This window comes from Ylistrum balloti, unplaced genomic scaffold, assembly GCF_031769215.1.
Source record: "Ylistrum balloti isolate Yb309-2 unplaced genomic scaffold, AGI_CSIRO_Ybal_v1 Utg370966, whole genome shotgun sequence".
Taxonomy (NCBI): Eukaryota; Metazoa; Mollusca; class Bivalvia; order Pectinida; family Pectinidae; genus Ylistrum; species Ylistrum balloti.
In genome coordinates, this window is record NW_026782543.1 from 218,852 (window position 1) to 238,291 (window position 19,440).

Consider the following 19,440-nt stretch of genomic DNA (forward strand, 5'->3'; position numbering starts at 1 on the left):
ATCAAAGGCCTTGTATGTGTCGAGAGATGCCACAAAAAATTTGCTATATTGTTCTATATTTTCGTATATGGTTTCATGGAGGTTAAATGACGCTGTGATACAACTGAGCCCTTTTTGGAATCCCTGTTGTTGTTTATTCGGGAATGCGATATCCTCAGACTCAATCCACTGCAGTACGCGAGTTTAGACCACTTTCTCCATTAGTTTATATAAGACAGGAAGAAGCGATATAGGCCTGTAGTTATTAGGGTCGTTCTTTTTCATCTTTCCGCCTTTGAAGATGGGAACTATAAGCCCTCTTTTCCACGATTTTGGGATATTACCTGTGGCGCGAATGTCATTAAAATCTTTGTAATTGTTTCTACTAGCATTTTCCCCACAATAACGAATATGTTCGTTGGTTATTGAATCCATGCCCGGGGCTTTGTTAAATTTGAATTGTCTTATTGCTGTATCAAGTTCTTCAAATGTGAAAGGGGAATCTAATTCATCGACGTCAATAAGCGGGAAATCGTCAATAGAGCCATCGTTTGTTCAGTCGGCATAGAGATGTTGATAGAAATCAGCGAATGCTTCCACAATGTAATGATAACTCATAAGATGGCGGACTGTGAACAAGTGTTTTATTCCCATAACGAGGCTCACACAAGAACCTATGACGTAACACACACACAATACAAGTTATACTAATAACTGCAATAATTAGATGAACAACATGCGTGTGATATCATTACATCTCCCCCCCCTTTTTTTGAGATAATTCATAATTATTAATCAATATGCTATTATGTTATATAGTGTTACTGTTAATGAATAAACAATTAAAATTTAGAAAAATGGTTTTTTTTGTTGTTTTTTTTTCAAATTTTACCACAGTTCATTAACAGTCTATATTTTTTAACAAAACAAAAATTAATTTGAAACAAATAACAGTTCACTGGATTCACACAGAATTTTAACCTGTATTTATGGAACATAGTCATTTAAGTACTATGGTTTTTTAATTACACGCCCAGTAGATGTTTTAGCAGGGACAGCTGGCTTTGAAGATTCCTGGCTGAGGTTTTTTGGATGGTCAAGGTCCTCACGATACAACTCGGGTTGTATTTCACTACTATTTGGAATATCAAGTTGGTATTCATGATGTTTAACCTGAGGATTGACATCAAGCTGTTTCTTGGTAAAATGTTCTTTTGACCGAAGAATGTGATTGGAGTTTCGTCGATAAGCCCTGCCTTGTGAGTTCACAATGTATGAGCGTGGTGCTGAGTCCTTTGCGACTACGCGTCCAGGTATCCAGGGAGAATTACCAGGTTTGATTCGGACTCTGACATTTTGTCCGATTTCAAATGGAGTTGCTTCCCTTGCTCCAATGTCATGGTAATGTTTCTGAAGTAATCTTTTACTTTCCAAATTTTCCTTCACATTTACAACTAGTTCTGGTTTCAACAATGTTTCTGATGTAGGTAACAGAGTCTTGGTTCTTCGACTCATGAGTCTCTGTGCCGGTGATCCTAGGTTCGAGTCTCTGGGTGTATTCCTGTGATCCAATAGGGCCAAGTATGGATCTCGCCCATCTTGTTTAGCCTTTTTTAGAAGCTTTTTGACAGTTTGCACAGCCTTTTCGGCCATTCCATTAGATTGTGGAAACATAGGACTTGAGGTCCTGTGTTCGAACCCAAACTCCTTGGTGAATCTCTGAAATTCCCGACAATCAAACTGAGGACCATTATCAGTAATAAGTAATTCTGGTATTCCGTGGCGTGCAAACTGTGATTTGCAGTTGATTATAACGGTTTCGCTCCTGGTATCCTTCAACTTTGACACTTCAAAGAATTCTGAATAATAATCTACTAGAACTAAGAAATGATCACCATCTATCTGACACAAATCACCACCCACTTTCGACCATGGTCTCAATGGAACTCCATGAGGTATGAGTGGTTCTTTTGGCTTGCTCATCCTGTTTTCCTGACAAATAGCACAGCGCGACACTACATCAGATATATCTTTGGACATTTTGGGCCAAAATATAACATCACTAGCCCTTTGCCTACACTTTTCTACACCTAAGTGAGATTCATGATTTTTTTCTAACATTTCACATCTCATAGCACTTGGAATAACAGGCCTTTCACCTTTTAAGATCACACCATTTCGTACACTAAGCTCATCACGAAAATTCCAGTAATCTAAAGCTGGTGACGGAACATCTGACCTGTTGTCCGGCCATCCGAGTAGAATTAGTGATTTAACAATTTTCAGGGATGGATCTTTCTCTGTTTCCTTGCTGATCTTGTTAAATTTCTCGTCAGAGACTGCTGATACACTAAGAACTTCGTAGTCATCCTCCAGTTTTGTTGTGTCGCCAACTTCAGGCAAGTGTGCTCTACTCAAGGCATCTGCGACATGGAGTTCTTTTCCTGGTACATACTTTATGTCAAGGTCGTATGGTTGAATCTTCAATAGCATTTTCTGCAGTCTGGTTGGTGCTAAGTAGAGTGGCTTCCTCACTATGATTTCAAGTGGTTTATGATCAGTCTGTACAGAAACTTTCTTTCCGTAAATGTATTGGTGGAATTTGCTTGTGCCAAACACTATTGCCAACATCTCCTTCTCTATTTGAGCATAATGTTTTTGTGCGGTTGTGAGAGATTTTGACGCATATGCCACTGGCTGGTTGTTTTGTAATAGCACTGCTCCAAGTCCTGTTGAGGACGCGTCGACTGACATTGTTACTGGTTGTTTAACGTCGTAAAACTTGAGCACAGGTGCCTCACTTACGAGATCTTTCAGCCGTTTGTAGCTATTTTGTTGTGATTGGCCCCAATCCCAGCAAACGTCATTTTCCAGAAGTTGCCGAAGTGGTGCGCTGACTTCTGCCAGGTTTGGTATAAACTTAGCAACATATTGAACCATACCTATAAATCTCATCAATCCTGCCTTGTCTTCAGGGTCAGGCATTTCCTGTATTGCTTTCACTTTCTCCGCATCTGGTTTCAAACCCTGAGCGCTGAGTGTATGTCCAATATAGTTTAATTCTGTGGCTGCTATCTGGCATTTTGACTTGTCCAGTTTCACATTAGCTTTCCTAGCCGTTTCTAGTGCTGAACGTAGCCTAGCATCATGTTGTTCACGTGTCTCACCCCAAATAAGGATATCATCCACTATTGGTTCGACACCATCCAAGTCCTTGAAAACTTCTGACATGGCTCTCTGGAATACTTCAGGTGCACTTGATAAACCAAATGGTACTCTGAGGAACTTATAACGTCCGAAAGGTGTGTTGAATGTGCACAAGTTACTGCTTGGCTCGTCTAGCTCAATTTGCCAAAATCCTGACTCCGCGTCGAGTTTTGAGAAGTACTTGGCGTTTGCTACTTTAGCTGTGACGTCTATCGTTTTCATAGGAAAGTGTTCTCTTTTAATTGCCTTGTTCATATCTTTGGGGTCAATACAGATCCTGAGTTTATTGTTTGATTTTTTCACTACCACCATCGAGTTAACCCAGTCGGTTGGCTCATGTACTTTCTCAACTACGCCTAATTTCTCCATCCTGTCAAGTTCCTGTTTTACTTGGTCATGTACTGCTAACGGTACTTTGCGTGGAGGGTGAACAACCGGTTTCACTGTAGGGTCTATTTCAATATGATGTTTGTAGAATGATCCTTGTAATCCACTAAAAACATCTGAATATTCCTTCAGGATATCTGTGTTTTGTTTTGTTTCTGTGCTAACAGGATCAACTTTCTTTACAAGATTCAACTCTTGACATGACAAAAGTCCAATAACTGGGGTGACGTCTTGCTCAACGACATGACAATCTAGCACGTAGTATCTATTCTTGTACTCGCACTGAACCATTGCACGACCAACGGTTTGAATTCTCTCCCCTGTCAGTGTATACAGTTTTTTGACATTCTTTCTACTCACTGTTTTTCCACCTGCAGCTATGTAGTCTTTTTTCGAGATCACATTACACTGAGCCCCTGTGTCTATTTTAAATTTCACAGATTTGTTTTTCAGTCGAAGGTTTACAAACCATTCATCATTATTTGTCACTGACTCTGTGCTGACTTTGTCCACTCGTACAGTTCCAATAAACAGATCTTCAGTGTCATCGTGTGTATCTATCACCTGTACCTTTCCCTTTCTATCTGGATTCTTATAACGGGTGTTGTACTTGGGTTGACCTTGAGTTTGAACTCGTCCATTATTTTTGTTTAAGTCAGTTCTACACATCATGGCGAAATGATTAAGTTTCTTGCACTTATTACACGTTTTCCCATATGCTGGACAGTCATTTCTCAAATGATCTTTGCCACATTTCTGACATTGCGACTTACCCGTGTGTGCCGACTGTGACGGGCCGCCTCCTGTCTGTTTCTGTTTCACCACGTGGACCGATTTATCATCTTCACTGGTTAGTGATTTCAACCGTGATGCACTCATTTCACTAGCACGACAAATGTCAATAGCTTTCTTGAGATTTAGATCAGAGTCTCTCAACAGTCTTGCCCTTATTGTTTCATCTCGAACCCCACATACCAGTCTGTCCTTGATCAAGCTATCACAGAGGTCACCGAACTCGCACGTGGTCGCCCTTGTCCTCAACTCTGTAACATACTGGTCTATCGTTTCTACCGCCTGCTGATTTCGAGTGAAGAACACGTGCCGTTCAAATGTTACATTTTTACGAGGATTACAATACTGCTGAAACTTATCTGTAACAGGTTCCATTTTCTCTTGATCACCTTCGTTGTCGAACTTGAAAGTGTTGAAAACTTCCAGCGCATCTGTGCCGATCACATGGAGAAACGTTGCCGTTTGGATTTTTTCATCCTTTTTATCGATCCCTGACGCAGTAAGGTACAACTGGAATCTTTGGTACCACTTCCGCCAATTTTCCGACAAGTTCCCGTCCATCTTTAGTCCTTCAGGAGGCTTTAATTGGTCCATTTTTACTCTGGCACCATGTAATGATAACTCATAAGATGGCGGACTGTGAACAAGTGTTTTATTCCCATAACGAGGCTCACACAAGAACCTATGACGTAACACACACACAATACAAGTTATACTAATAACTGCAATAATTAGATGAACAACATGCGTGTGATATCATTACACACAATTCCTGTAGGGTCTCGAATGAGCGTATTCCCTGAAAGAACCTATGTGCATTCGTCCGTCGTCTGGTTTTCCCTCTTACGAACAGTTCGCCACAATAATCCGATATCCGTATCAGCTGCTTCATCAAGTTCGTTAATTCTGTCATATACTCGTTATATGCTTTCGTGTGCATATTCCTGAAGTTGTTTTTGGCTTCTTTCTATTCACGGTATGATTGAAACTGCATACCACGTGGTTTATTCTCGCAGATCCACGCGAAACGTCTATTCAAAGCGACATTATGTGCATTTGCAAGGTCATTTGTCCAATATTGTTTCAGTTAATGCTTGACTCGTGAATTAGGAATAGCTTCTTTTAATGCTAAAGACATACACAATACGAGTTGTTCATAAACAGCATCTAAACCAAACTGCGTAGTTCCATCAAGGTCTCTAATTTTCTGAAGTTTATCTGTTACCAGGAGTTGATAGGCAATAAAATTTTCTATGCGTGTTTATGCCATGCAACATTCCATTCACCAATAGCGTTTCCAATACTTGTTTCGTAATACGCAATGTCAAAGTAAAAGCTTGCTATGATTGGTAGTTGATCAGATGCAAGTTCTATTTCTGCGTTTTCCAGTAAGCAACACTTTGCGATATTGGAGACAGTAGTTTGATCAGTAAAGATATAGTCCAACGTTGTTTGACATGGTCTAAACGTGAACTTTGGCCCCGCGCACATAGGTAGGGTATTTACCACACACAAATTCATATCGTTAATGACATAATTTAGGGCGTTCGCTTTCTGCTTTGCTACGTGGTATTTAGGATACTCAAAAATGCGCGCGTTAAAATCCCCGGCTACAATGACTTTCCCTCTCGGTTCATAAAAGGTTAAAATGTCATGAAGGTATTGCATTGTAAGCTTGTATTCGTCAAAGTTGCTATTACTTTGCATATACACTTCAAATATATATATATCGGTCTTGTAAAGTTGTTTCCGTATATTTCGACAGCTACTATACGACTGTTCGCTACCTCGTTTAATGAACGCACTGTGAATTTAAAAGACATTTTAACAAGAAAAGCGACCCCGCTATTTTCGACAGGTTCCACAGGTTGTTTGGCACAAATAGGGTAGTATGGGGAATTAATTGCTTCCAGATATTGTAACAAGTTATTGCATAATTTGTGTTCCGTAATAGCAATAATATTGCAGTTCGTGTCTTGTAACAGTTCAGAAACACACTTGCTCGAGGAAAATATTCCTCTCACATTCCATGTCATTATTGAAAATGCAATGATCAATGGCAACGTTACTGATATTGTTGACATGTCAGATGCATGAACAAACGAACAGTCTAGTCGTAGTCGTTGCGGTCTGGGTTATATCCCCACGTGTTTTCAGAATCTCGACTATAGCGGTCATAATAGTCTCCGTTATCCTCGTACCAGTCGACGTTATTTGAACGACGGTTAACATCGAACCCACTATCGTTTGTTTTCCATCTTGACTGATTGCGCGAATTATTTTCTTTATTGTCAAGTCTTTCTTGCCACTCTCTATTGCTGAGCCACGGTCTACAGATGAAGCTTTCAGGCCAGAAATTATCCTAGTCAATTTTACTCGCGTGATCGGCTGTCACATGAAGTTTGGCGGTGTATGAACCATTTTGTTGCTTAAACAATCTAAGATCTGTTACCTTGACCCCCTTATCTCGTACATAATTAAAAATTCCAGTTTTTGTAGTTTCTGGCCCTATACCTCTCAGGTAATACCGCGCTGTGCGTTTCACACCAATAAAAACATCCTTGCCATCCGAGCCGTTGCATTTTAGCGATTTTTCAGTCTCCTTGTTAGTATTTTCTACTTCTCTGTTCTTTTTCTCACTTACGTTCACCGAAAAAGAGTTCGAGCGGGGTGGTGAGCGTTCCTTTTCAATATTTCCTCTGCGCGTATACTTTCCCATAGTGTTACTGTTGGAATACTGACTATCGCGAGTTAAACACGCTTTTTCACCGTCGAAGCACGTTTTTGTTGTGTTCCGAGTTTCACTATCACTGTTTATGGCACCATAACAGAAAGTGCTATTCGGAATGCAATGTTTAGTCAAAGTTCCGTTATTCGTCCGATTGCTGGAGGTACTCGTATTATCGCGCAAGCCCTGTGGTCGGTCATCCGTAGCACAGTTACCCGGTCCCGTCTCGCCTTGTATCACCGTCAACCCAGGTTCGGTGAGTCCAGCTTGCGTTTTCGAAGGACAAACACTGCTAATTTAAATTTAACAATTTATTTAACAACAAACGTAAATTAAGGACAACAGCATAGGCCTACACAGACACAACAACATCCACATCTATACCGAAAACATAAACTTACCTACTAACTAACACATCACTATTCCACCCCGCTATATAGCTTCCCACCTGAATGATGTCTAATTAACTGAACATATCCCTAGACCTACCTCAGAGAAGGTTTTCACCTCTGGAAGTCAATCCAACGCTCTGCACCCAAAATTACTAAACACACTACAACTTATACTCTAAAATGACAATACGAGACAACTAGAACCAATCACAACACACCACAAGAGACAGAACACCCCTGACATAGACGAAAATGCAAGGAAAACAAGACAGGAGAACTTGCACGTGATATACATAGACCTCCGACAAAACGGGTAACAGGTGACAGGACAAAACAATGAAGGGGTCATGGGTACACAGGGTACATACACTACAGTAGACATGACACACGAACACCTGTATAAAGCTGACTAAAAAATCAAGCATTGACAGCTTTACATCACCTAAAATTAAACATGACATAATGTCCCCCGCTTCACCTGTATCAGTTTTATCACGTGCTTTTCCTTTTGAAGACTCTCTTTCAGCGACAGTTCGATGGATTTTAATCGTTCACATACCGAATGTAGAATACTAGTGTCTTCTAGTTCAAAACCTTTATTGATCGGAACAGTCTGACTCCTATTTTCCGAAGGAACTAAAGGTTGCCTCCAAAGCACTAGGTCACTCAGTGGAGTACCTGACAACAAATCGCTCGATAGAGTTCCCTCTTGAGCCTCTGAGGCACATTTACCTTTGCTGAACACATTTTCAATTTCTGAGGAATCGTCAAGTACGACTGCCTGTATGATAAAACAATCGTTTGCGTATTTTATATGGCTTGGATTATTTGTGCACAATGGAACAGAATATTTCTTATTGAGGCCACTATGACTACTGCGAAACTTTCCCATATCTTATCATCAACCTGCATCTATTGAAACTCTGTGTTACCAGTTTGTCTCTCAGTTGACGACTTCTTGCGAGAAAATCGTGATAATGGGAACAGGCACTTGGATATCAAAACAATCGTGACATGCAAATATCATAGATAGGGAATGCAAGGTTGTTGGGGGGAAAAATCAACGACCTGTATCCAGTACCTGGCGACTGTGCCATATAGGTCTCGATCCTCGATCCAGAGGTGGAGGTCTACTGATACTGACAGTCAGATGCCTTAGACACTCAACGGGAAGTGTGTATCATGGTCTAATTGTAGTATTTAACACCAGTAACGCTTGTATCAATTAACTAGACTCCGAAATATATGGGCCTGACTAAGCTACACGTGTATGTATGTACTGTATCCGGAACGTCCCACTGTTTCCTCAGGTGCTACCTGTTTTTTCTTTCACCCATTGAACCAAACGACGCTATGATAGGATTAAATAATCTGAAAACGCCATTTTAACCAGCAATATGTAAAGGAATAGTTGAGCCAATGACCAAACAAATTGAGTTACTAAACATGGAGGTTAAATGCATATATTCACTCCAGGAAATTGAAATATCTTCACTCAAAAAGGACAACATTAAACCACAGGTTGAGATAAAGTCACTGAACAATAAGGCTGACTCTCTAGAATGAACCGCGATGAACTCGGGAAATGGGTCGGTGAACTCTCTCCCATTTCAGGATATAACGATGACACCGAGAGACATAAAGACGACCTAGTTGTGGATTCATGTAATAATAAACTTGAAATGTCTCCACCCCTGACCACCGATGATAATAATCGTTCCCACATCAATGGCAATCTCAGGAATGACAAATGTCAAATCATATGTCGGTTCAGGAATTGGAAAATCAGAAATCTAATATTCATGTCAAAACTGTCCTTAGAACCCACAAATCAGGATAGTTTAATGTCTTTATCTCAGAAAGTCTTATAGACAGAGACAAAAACTTTAGTGATCTTTCTTTCACGTGCGCGTGAAGCCAAAACCAATGCCTCCTACTGGACGAATGACGGTCGAATATTATTCAAAGTCACGATGGACTCGCAGAAGACGATTGTTAAGTCATGCGACGATATCGCAACCTATATGTCACAAATGCTGATGAACAATTACACAGTGGTAGTCGCACAGACTAGTCTGTTAGTCACAAATTACAATGCGTCATAAAAAAACAAATTAACATAACAAATATTTGTTTTTATTAAGTAGATGAAGTCTATTCCATAACGCCAAATATGTAATGTTAACATTTGTAAATGAATGCACATGCGTATGCTTTGATGTAAATGCGTGAAGTCGTGTGTGTGTGTGTGAGTGTTGGTGTGTGTGTGTGTGTGTGTGTGTGTGTGTGTGTGTGTGTGTGTGTGTGTGTGTGTGTGAGGGGAGGGGGCGGAGAATAAAGGTATGGATTTGCGATGTTAATTCAAGTAGTTGTGTTATGGTAATGCTTAATTGAATTAAATATAGTTCCGGCAGCCATGGTGAGTTAAAGAGTCCCGGCAGCCGTGGTAAGGTAAATAGTACCGGCAGCCGTGGTGAGATAAAGAGTCCCGGCAGCCGTGGTAAGGTAAAGAGTCCCGGCAGCCGTGGTGAGATAAAGAGTCCGGAAGCCGTGGTGAGACAAAAAAAGTCCCGGCAACCGTGGTGAGATAAAGAGTCCCGGCAGCCGTGGTGAGATAAAGAGTCCCGTCAGCCGTGGTGAGGTAAAGAGTCCCGGCAGCCGTGGTGAGATAAAGAGTCCGGAAGCCGTGGTGAGACAAAAAAAGTCCCGGCAACCGTGGTGAGATAAAGAGTCCTGGCAGCCGTGGTGAGATAAAGAGTCCCGGCAGCCGTGGTGAGGTAAAGAGTCCCGGCAGCCGTGGTAAGGTAAAGAGTCCCGGTAGCCGTGGTGAGATAAAGAGTCCGGAAGCCGTGGTGAGGTAAAGAGTTCCGGCAGCCATGGTGAGATAAAGAGTCCCGGCAGCCGTGGTAAGGTAAAGAGTCCCGGCAGCCGTGGTGAGATAAAGAGTCCGGAAGCCGTGGTGAGATAAAGAGTCCGGCAGCCGTGGTGAGGTAAAGAGTTCCGGCAGCCATGGTGAGATAAAGAGTCCCGGCAGCCGTGGTAAGGTAAAGAGTCCCGGCAGCCGTGGTGAGATAAAGAGTTCCGGCAGCCATGGTGAGATAAAGAGTCCCGGCAGCCGTGGTAAGGTAAAGAGTCCCGGCAGCCGTGGTGAGATAAAGAGTCCGGAAGCCGTGGTGAGATAAAAAGTCTCGGCAGCCGTGGTGAGATAAAGAGTCCCGGCAGCCGTGGTGAGATAAAGAGTCCCGGCAGCCGTGGTGAGATAAAGAGTCCCGTCAGCCGTCGTGAGGTAAAGAGTCCCGGCAGCCGTGGTGAGTGGTGATATAAAGAGTCCCGGCAGCCGTGGTGAGATAAAGAGTCCCGGCAGCCGTGGTGAGATAAAGAGTCCCGGCAGCCGTGGTGAGATAAAGAGTACCGGCAGCCGTGGTGAGATAAAGAGTCCGGAAGCCGTGGTGAGAGGTAAAGAGTCCCGGCAGCCGTGGTGAGATAAAGAGTCCCGGCAGCCGTTGTGAGGTAAGAGTCCCGGCAGCCGTGGTGAGGTAAAGAGTCCCGGCAGCCGTGGTGAGATAAAGAGTCCGGAAGCCGTGGTGAGATAAAAAGTCCCGGCAGCCGTGGTGAGATAAAGAGTCCCGGCAGCCGTGGTAAGGTAAAGAGTCCCGGCAGCCGTGGTGAGATAAAGAGTTCCGGCAGCCATGGTGAGATAAAGAGTCCCGGCAGCCGTGGTAAGGTAAATAGTACCGGCAGCCGTGGTGAGATAAAGAGTCCGGAAGCCGTGGTGAGATAAAAAGTCCCGGCAGCCGTGGTGAGATAAAGAGTCCCGGCAGCCGTGGTGAGATAAAGAGTCCCGGCAGCCGTGGTGAGATAAAGAGTCCCGGCAGCCGTGGTGAGATAAAGAGTCCCGGCACACATGGTAAGGGACAAAAGTCCCCGAAGCCGAGTTGAGATAAAGAGTCCCGGCAGCCGTGGTGAGGTAAAGAGTCCCGGCAGCCTTGGTGAGATAAAGAGTCCCGGCAGCCATGGTAATGTAAAAAAGTCCCGGAAGCCGTTGTGAGATAAAGAGTCTCGGCAGCCGTGGTGAGATAAAGAGTCTCGGCAGCCGTGGTAAGGTAAAGAGTCCCGGCAGCCGTGGTGAGGTATAGTGTCCCGTCAGCCGTGGTGTGGTAATTCGTCACGGCAGCCGTGGTGAGATAAAGAGTCCGGAAGCCGTGGTGAGATAAAGAGTCCCGGCAGCCGTGGTGAGATAAAGAGTCCCGGCAGCCGTGGTGAGATAAAGAGTCCCGGCAGCCGTGGTGAGGTAAAGAGTTCCGGCAGCCGTGGTGAGATAAAGAGTCCGGAAGCCGTGGTGAGATAAAAAGTCCCGGCAGCCGTGGTGAGATAAAGAGTCCCGGCAGCCGTGGTGAGATAAAGAGTCCCGGCAGCCGTGGTGAGATAAAGAGTCCCGGCAGCCGTGGTGAGATAAAGAGTCCGGAAGCCGTGGTGAGATAAAGAGTCCCGGCAGCCGTGGTGAGATAAAGAGTCCCGGCAGCCATGGTAATGTAAAAAAGTCCCGGAAGCCGTTGTGAGATAAAGAGTCTCGGCAGCCGTGGTGAGATAAAGAGAAGCGTGCACCCAGTGGTGTGATAAAGAGTCCCGGCAGCCGTGGTGAGATAAAGAGTCCCGGCAGCCGTGGTGAGATAAAGAGTCCGAAAGCCGTGGTGAGATAAAGAGTCCCGGCAGCCGTGGTGAGATAAAGAGTCCGGCAGCCGTGGTGAGTGAGTAAAGAGTCCCGGCAGCCGTGGTGAGATAAAGAGTCCCGGCAGCCGTGGTGAGATAAAGAGTCCCGGCAGCCGTGGTGAGATAAAGAGTCCGGAAGCCGTGGTGAGATAAAAAGTCCCGGCAGCCGTGGTGAGATAAAGAGTCCCGGCAGCCGTGGTGAGATAAAGAGTCCGGAAGCCGTGGTGAGATAAAGAGTCCCGTCAGCCGTGGTGAGATAAAGAGTTCCGGCAGCCATTGTGAGATAAAGAGTCCCGGCAGCCGTGGTAAGGTAAAGAGTCCCGGCAGCCGTGGTGAGATAAAGAGTCCCGTCAGCCGTGGTGAGGTAAAGAGTCCCGGCAGCCGTGGTGAGATAAAGAGTCCGGAAGCCGTGGTGAGATAAAGAGTCCCGTCAGCCGTGGTGAGGTAAAGAGTTCCGGCAGCCATGGTGAGATAAAGAGTCCGGAAGCCGTGGTGAGATAAAGAGTCCGGAAGCCGTGGTGAGATAAAGAGTCCCGTCAGCCGTGGTGAGATAAAGAGTTCCGGCAGCCATTGTGAGATAAAGAGTCCCGGCAGCCGTGGTGAGATAAAGAGTCCCGGCATAAAGAGTCCCGGCAGCCGTGGTGAGATAAGGAGTCCCGTCAGCCGTGGTGAGATAAAGAGTCCCGGCAGCCGTGGTGAGATAAAGAGTCCGGAAGCCGTGGTGAGATAAAAAGTCCCGGCAGCCGTGGTGAGATAAAGAGTCCCGGCAGCCGTGGTGAGATAAAGAGTCCCGTCAGCCGTGGTGAGGTAAAGAGTCCCGGCAGCCGTGGTGAGATAAAGAGTCCCGGCAGCCGTGGTGAGGTAAAGAGTCCCGGCAGCCGTGGTGAGATAAAGAGTCCGGCAGCCGTGGTGAGATAAATAGTCTCGGCAGCCGTGGTGAGATAAAGAGTCCCGGCAGCCGTGGTGAGATAAAGAGTCCCGGCAGCCGTGGTGAGATAAAGAGTCCCGGCAGCCGTGGTGAGATAAAGAGTCCCGGCAGCCGTGGTGAGGTACAGAGTCCGGAAGCCGTGGTGAGATAAAGAGTCCCGGCAGCCGTTGTGAGGTAAGAGTCCCGTCAGCCGTGGTGAGGTAAAGAGTCCCGGCAGCCGTGGTGAGATAAAGAGTCCCGGCAGCCGTGGTGAGGTACAGAGTCCGGAAGCCGTCCCGGCAGCCGTGGTGAGATAAAGAGTCCCGGCAGCCGTGGTGAGATAAAGAGTCCCGGCAGCCGTGGTGAGATAAAGAGTCCCGGCAGCCGTGGTGAGATAAAGAGTCCCGTCAGCCGTGGTGAGGTAAAGAGTCCCGGCAGCCGTGGTGAGATAAAGAGTCCGGAAGCCGTGGTGAGATAAAGAGTCCCGGCAGCCGTGGTGAGATAAAGAGTCCCGGCAGCCGTGGTGAGATAAAGAGTCCCGTCAGCCGTGGTGAGGTAAAGAGTCCCGGCAGCCGTGGTGAGATAAAGAGTCCGGCAGCCGTGGTGAGTAAAGAGTCCGGCATAAAGAGTCCCGGCAGCCGTGGTGAGATAAAGAGTCCCGGCAGCCGTGGTGAGATAAAGAGTCCCGGCAGCCGTGGTGAGATAAAGAGTCCCGTCAGCCATGGTGAGATAAAGAGTCCCGGCAGCCGTGGTGAGATAAAGAGTCCCGTCAGCCGTGGTGAGATAAAGAGTCCCGGCAGCCGTGGTGAGATAAAGAGTCCCGGCAGCCGTGGTGAGATAAAGAGTCCGGAAGCCGTGGTGGTGAGATAAAGAGTCCCGGCAGCCGTGGTGAGATAAAGAGTCCCGGCAGCCGTGGTGAGATAAAGAGTCCCGGCAGCCGTGGTGGTGTCCCGGCAGATAAAGAGTCCCGGCAGCCGTGGTGAGATAAAGAGTCCCGGCAGCCGTGGTGAGATAAAGAGTCCGGAAGCCGTGGTGAGATAAAGAGTCCCGGCAGCCGTGGTGAGATAAAGAGTCCCGGCAGCCGTGGTGAGATAAAGAGTCCCGTCAGCCGTGGTGAGGTAAAGAGTCCCGGCAGCCGTGGTGAGATAAAGAGTCCCGGCAGCCGTGGTGAGATAAAGAGTCCCGGCAGCCGTGGTGAGATAAAGAGTCCGGAAGCCGTGGTGAGATAAAGAGTCCCGGCAGCCGTGGTGAGATAAAGAGTCCCGGCAGCCGTGGTAATGTAAAAAAGTCCCGGCAGCCGTGGTGAGGTAAAGAGTCCCGGCAGCCGTGGTGAGATAAAGAGTCCGGAAGCCGTGGTGAGATAAAGAGTCCCGGCAGCCGTGGTGAGGTAAAGAGTTCCGGCAGCCATGGTGAGATAAAGAGTCCCGGCAGCCGTGGTAAAGAGTTCCGGCAGCCGTGGTGAGATAAAGAGTCCGGAAGCCGTGGTGAGATAAAAAGTCCCGGCAGCCGTGGTGAGATAAAGAGTCCCGGCAGCCGTGGTGAGATAAAGAGTCCGGCAGCCGTGGTGAGATAAACAGTCCCGGCAGCCGTGGTGAGATAAAGAGTCCCGGCAGCCGTGGTGACCGTGGTGAGATAAAGAGTCCCGGCAGCCGTGGTTATGAGGTAAAGAGTCCCGGCAGCCGTGGTGAGATAAAGAGTTCCGGCAGCCTTGGTGAGATAAAGAGTCCCGGCAGCCGTGGTTAGGTAAAGAGTCCCGGCAGCCGTGGTGAGATAAAAAGTCCCGGCAGCCGTGGTGAGATAAAGAGTCCCGGCAGCCGTGGTGAGATAAAGAGTCCCGTCAGCCGTGGTGAGGTAAAGAGTTCCGGCAGCCATGGTGAGATAAAGAGTCCCGGCAGCCGTGGTAAGGTAAAGAGTCCCGGCAGCCGTGGTGAGATAAAGAGTCCGGAAGCCGTGGTGAGATAAAAAGTCCCGGCAGCCGTGGTGAGATAAAGAGTCCCGGCAGCCGTGGTGAGATAAAGAGTCCCGGCAGCCGTGGTGAGATAAAGAGTCCCGTCAGCCGTGGTGAGGTAAAGAGTCCCGGCAGCCGTGGTGAGTTAAAGAGTCCCGGCAGCCGTGGTGGTTAAGAGTTCCGGCAGCCGTGGTGAGATAAAGAGTCCCGGCAGCCGTGGTGAGATAAAGAGTCCCGGCAGCCGTGGTGAGATAAAGAGTCCCGGCAGCCGTGGTGAGATAAAGAGTCCCGGCAGCCATGGTGAGATAAAGAGTCCCGGCAGCCGTGGTGAGATAAAGAGTCCCGGCAGCCGTGGTGAGATAAAGAGTCCCGGCAGCCGTGGTGAGATAAAGAGCCGTGGTGAGATAAAGAGTCCCGGCAGCCGTGGTGAGATAAAGAGTCCCGGCAGCCGTGGTGAGATAAAGAGTCCCGGCAGCCGTGGTGAGAGTCCCGGCAGCCGTGGTGAGATAAAGAGTCCCGGCAGCCGTGGTGAGTAAAGAGTCCCGGCAGCCGTGGTGAGATAAAGAGTCCCGGCAGCCGTGGTAAGCTAAAAAGTCCCGGCAGCCGTGGTGAGATAAAGAGTCCCGGCAGCCGTGGTGAGATAAAGAGTCCCGTCAGCCGTGGTGAGGTAAAGAGTCCCGGCAGCCGTGGTGAGATAAAGAGTCCGGAAGCCGTGGTGAGATAAAAAGTCCCGGCAGCCGTGGTGAGATAAAGAGTCCCGGCAGCCGTGAGTTATGAGTTCCGTCAGCCGTGGTGAGATAAAGAGTCCCGGCAGCCGTGGTGAGGTAAAGAGTCCCGGCAGCCGTGGTGATATAAGAGTCCCGGCAGCCGTGGTGAGATAAAGAGTCCCGGCAGCCGTGGTGAGGTAAAGAGTCCCGGCAGCCGTGGTGAGATAAAGAGTCCCGGCAGCCGTGGTGAGGTAAAGAGTTCCGGCAGCCGTGGTGAGATAAAGAGTCCCGGCAGCCGTGGTGAGATAAAGAGTCCCGGCAGCCGTGGTGAGATAAAGAGTCCCGGCAGCCGTGGTGAGATAAAGAGTCCGGAAGCCGTGGTGAGGTAAAGAGTCCCGGCAGCCGTGGTGAGGTAAAGAGTCCCGGCAGCCGTGGTGAGGTAAAGAGTCCCGGCAGCCATGGTGAGATAAAGAGTCCCGGCAGCCGTGGTGAGGTAAAGAGTCCCGGCAGCCGTGGTGAGATAAAGAGTCCCGGCAGCCGTTGTGAGGTAAGAGTCCCGGCAGCCGTGGTGAGGTAAAGAGTCCCGGCAGCCGTGGTGAGATAAAGAGTCCCGGCAGCCGTGGTGAGGTACAGAGTCCGGAAGCCGTGGTGAGATAAAGAGTCCCGGCAGCCGTGGTGAGGTAAGAGTCCCGGCAGCCGTGGTGAGGTAAAGAGTCCCGGCAGCCGTGGTGAGATAAAGAGTCCCGGCAGCCGTGGTGAGATAAAGAGTCCCGGCAGCCGTGGTGAGATAAAGAGTCCCGGCAGCCGTGGTGAGGTAAGAGAGCCCGGCAGCCGTGGTGAGATAAAGAGTCCCGGCAGCCGTGGTGAGGTATAGCTTTCCGGCAGCCGTGGTGAGATAAAGAGTCCCGGCAGCCGTGGTGAGAGAAAAAGTCCCGGCAGCCGTGGTGAGATAAAGAGTCCCGGCAGCCGTGGTGAGGTAAAGAGTCCCGGCAGCCGTGGTGAGGTAAAGAGTCCCGGCAGCCGTGGTGAGATAAAGAGTCCCGGCAGCCGTGGTGAGATAAAGAGTCCGGAAGCCGTGGTGAGATAAAGAGTCCCGGCAGCCGTGGTAAGGTAAAGAGTCCCGGCAGCCGTGGTGAGATAAAGAGTTCCGGCAGCCATGGTGAGATAAAGAGTCCCGGCAGCCATGGTAATGTAAAAAAGTCCCGGAAGCCGTTGTGAGATAAAGAGTCTCGGCAGCCGTGGTGAGATAAAGAGTCTCGGCAGCCGTGGTAAGGTAAAGAGTCCCGGCTGCCGTGGTGAGGTAAAGAGTCCCGGCAGCCGTGGTGAGGTAAAGAGTCCCGGCAGCCGTGGTGAGGTAAAGAGTCCCGGCAGCCGTGGTGAGATAAAGAGTCCCGGCAGCCGTGGTGAGATAAAGAGTCCCGGCAGCCGTGGTGAGGTAAAGAGTCCCGGCAGCCGTGGTGAGATAAAGAGTCCGGAAGCCGTGGTGAGATAAAGAGTCCCGGCAGCCGTGGTGAGATAAAGAGTCCGGAAGCCGTGGTGAGATAAAAAGTCCCGGCAGCCGTGGTGAGATAAAGAGTCCCGGCAGCCGTGGTGAGTTTATGAGTTCCGTCAGCCGTGGTGAGATAAAGAGTCCCGGCAGCCGTGGTAAGGTAAAGAGTCCCGGCAGCCGTGGTGAGGTAAAGAGTCCCGGCAGCCGTGGTGAGGTAAAGAGTCCCGGCAGCCGTGGTGAGATAAAGAGTCCCGGCAGCCGTGGTGAGATAAAGAGTCCCGGCAGCCGTGGTAAGGTAAAGAGTCCCGGCAGCCGTGGTGAGGTAAGAGTCCCGGCAGCCGTAAGGTGGCAGCCGTGGTGAGATAAAGAGTCCCGGCAGCCGTGGTGAGATAAAGAGTCCCGGCAGCCGTGGTAATGTAAAAAAGTCCCGGCAGCCGTGGTGAGGTAAGAGTGCCGGCAGCCGTGGTGAGGTAAAGAGTCCCGGCAGACGTGGTGAGTCCCGGCAGTGGTGAAAAGAGTCCCGGCAGCCGTGGTGAGGTAAAGAGTCCCGGCAGCCGTGGTGAGGTAAAGAGTCCCGGCAGCCGTGGTGAGGTAAAAAGTCCCGGCAGCCGTGGTGAGGTAAAGAGTCCCGGCAGCCGTGGTGAGGTACAGAGTCCCGGCAGCCGTGGTGAGGTAAAGAGTCCCGGCAGCCGTGGTGAGGTAAGAGTCCCGGCAGCCGTGGTGAGGTAAAAAAGTCCCGGCAGCCGTGGTGAGGTAAGAGTCCCGGCAGCCGTGGTGAGGTAAAGAGTCCCGGCAGCCGTGGTGAGGTAAGAGTCCCGGCAGCCGTGGTGAGGTAAAGAGTCCCGGCAGCCGTGGTGAGGTAAAGAGTCCCGGCAGCCGTGGTGAGGTAAAGAGTCCCGGCAGCCGTGGTGAGGTAAAGAGTCCCGGCAGCCGTGGTGAGGTAAAGAGTCCCGGCAGCCATGGTAAGGTAAAAAAGTCCCGGCAGCCGTGGTGAGGTAAGAGTCCCGGCAGCCGTTGTGAGGTAAGAGTCCTGGCAGCCGTGGTGAGGTAAAGAGTCCCGGCAGCCGTGGTGAGATAAAGAGTCCCGGCAGCCGTGGTGAGTAAAGAGTCCCGGCAGCCGTGGTGAGGTAAGAGTCCCGGCAGCCGTGGTGAGGTAAAGAGTCCCGGCAGCCGTGGTGAGGTAAGAGTCCCGGCAGCCGTGGTGAGGTAAGAGTCCCGGCAGCCGTGGTGAGGTAAAAAAGTCCCGGCAGCCGTGGTGAGGTAAAGAGTCCCGGCAGCCGTGGTGAGGTAAAGAGTCCCGGCAGCCGTGGTGAGGTAAAGAGTCCCGGCAGCCATGGTAAGGTAAAAAAGTCCCGGCAGCCGTGGTGAGGTAAGAGTCCCGGCAGCCGTGGTGAGGTAAAGAGTCCCGGCAGCCGTGGTGAGGTAAAGCGTCCCGGCAGCCGTGGTAATGTAAAAAAGTCCCGGAAGCCGTGGTGAGGTAAGAGTCCCGGCAGCCGTGGTGAGGTAAAGAGTCCCGGCAGCCGTGGTGAGGTAAAGAGTCCCGGCAGCCGTGGTGAGGTAAAGCGTCCCGGCAGCCGTGGTGAGGTAAAGAGTCCCGGCAGCCGTGGTGAGGTAAGAGTCCCGGCAGCCGTGGTGAGGTAAAGAGTCCCGGCAGCCGTGGTGAGGTACAGAGCCCCGGCAGCCGTGGTGAGGTAGCCCCGGCAGCCGTGGTGAGGTAAAGAGTCCCGGCAGCCGTGGTGAGGTACAGAGCCCCGGCAGCCGTGGTGAGGTAGCCCCGGCAGCCGTGGTGAGGTAAAGAGTCCCGGCAGCCGTGGTGAGGTAAAAAGTCCCGGCAGCCGTGGTGAGGTAAAGAACTGCAGTCTGGAAGCTTGAATGTCCATAGGCATTTTGTCGGTGAAAGACCCGGATTTTGAGAGCCTGTTTTAAAGTTAGAGCGGTGCTATGAACATTTGTGATGATGTTGGCTGTGGGTGTTGATTTAGCTGCTTGCTTGATACACATCACCGCCATGGTCTGGACTGTAAGACCTGTAACTTGACAAAATACTTTGGTAGTTGACTTGTACGTTACAAATATGAATTTTGATCATTTCATTACGTGTACAATACACCTGTATCTATATGCTGTATTGTATTTGGATGTAATAAAACTTGACTCACGTGTACATGTGGTTATGTTTTTCTATTTTTGTATT

At 48.9% G+C, this 19,440-nt stretch overlaps 1 protein-coding gene across 1 annotated transcript; it reads right to left on the reverse strand.

The window, feature by feature from the left end:
* Positions 1-990: 990 nt before the first annotated feature.
* Positions 991-4,959, reverse strand: LOC132559801 (uncharacterized protein K02A2.6-like). Its single transcript, XM_060224428.1, has one exon. It carries the CDS (start codon positions 4,957-4,959, stop codon positions 991-993), a length of 3,969 nt encoding a protein of 1,322 aa, XP_060080411.1.
* Between the last annotated feature and the right edge of the window lie 14,481 nt (positions 4,960-19,440).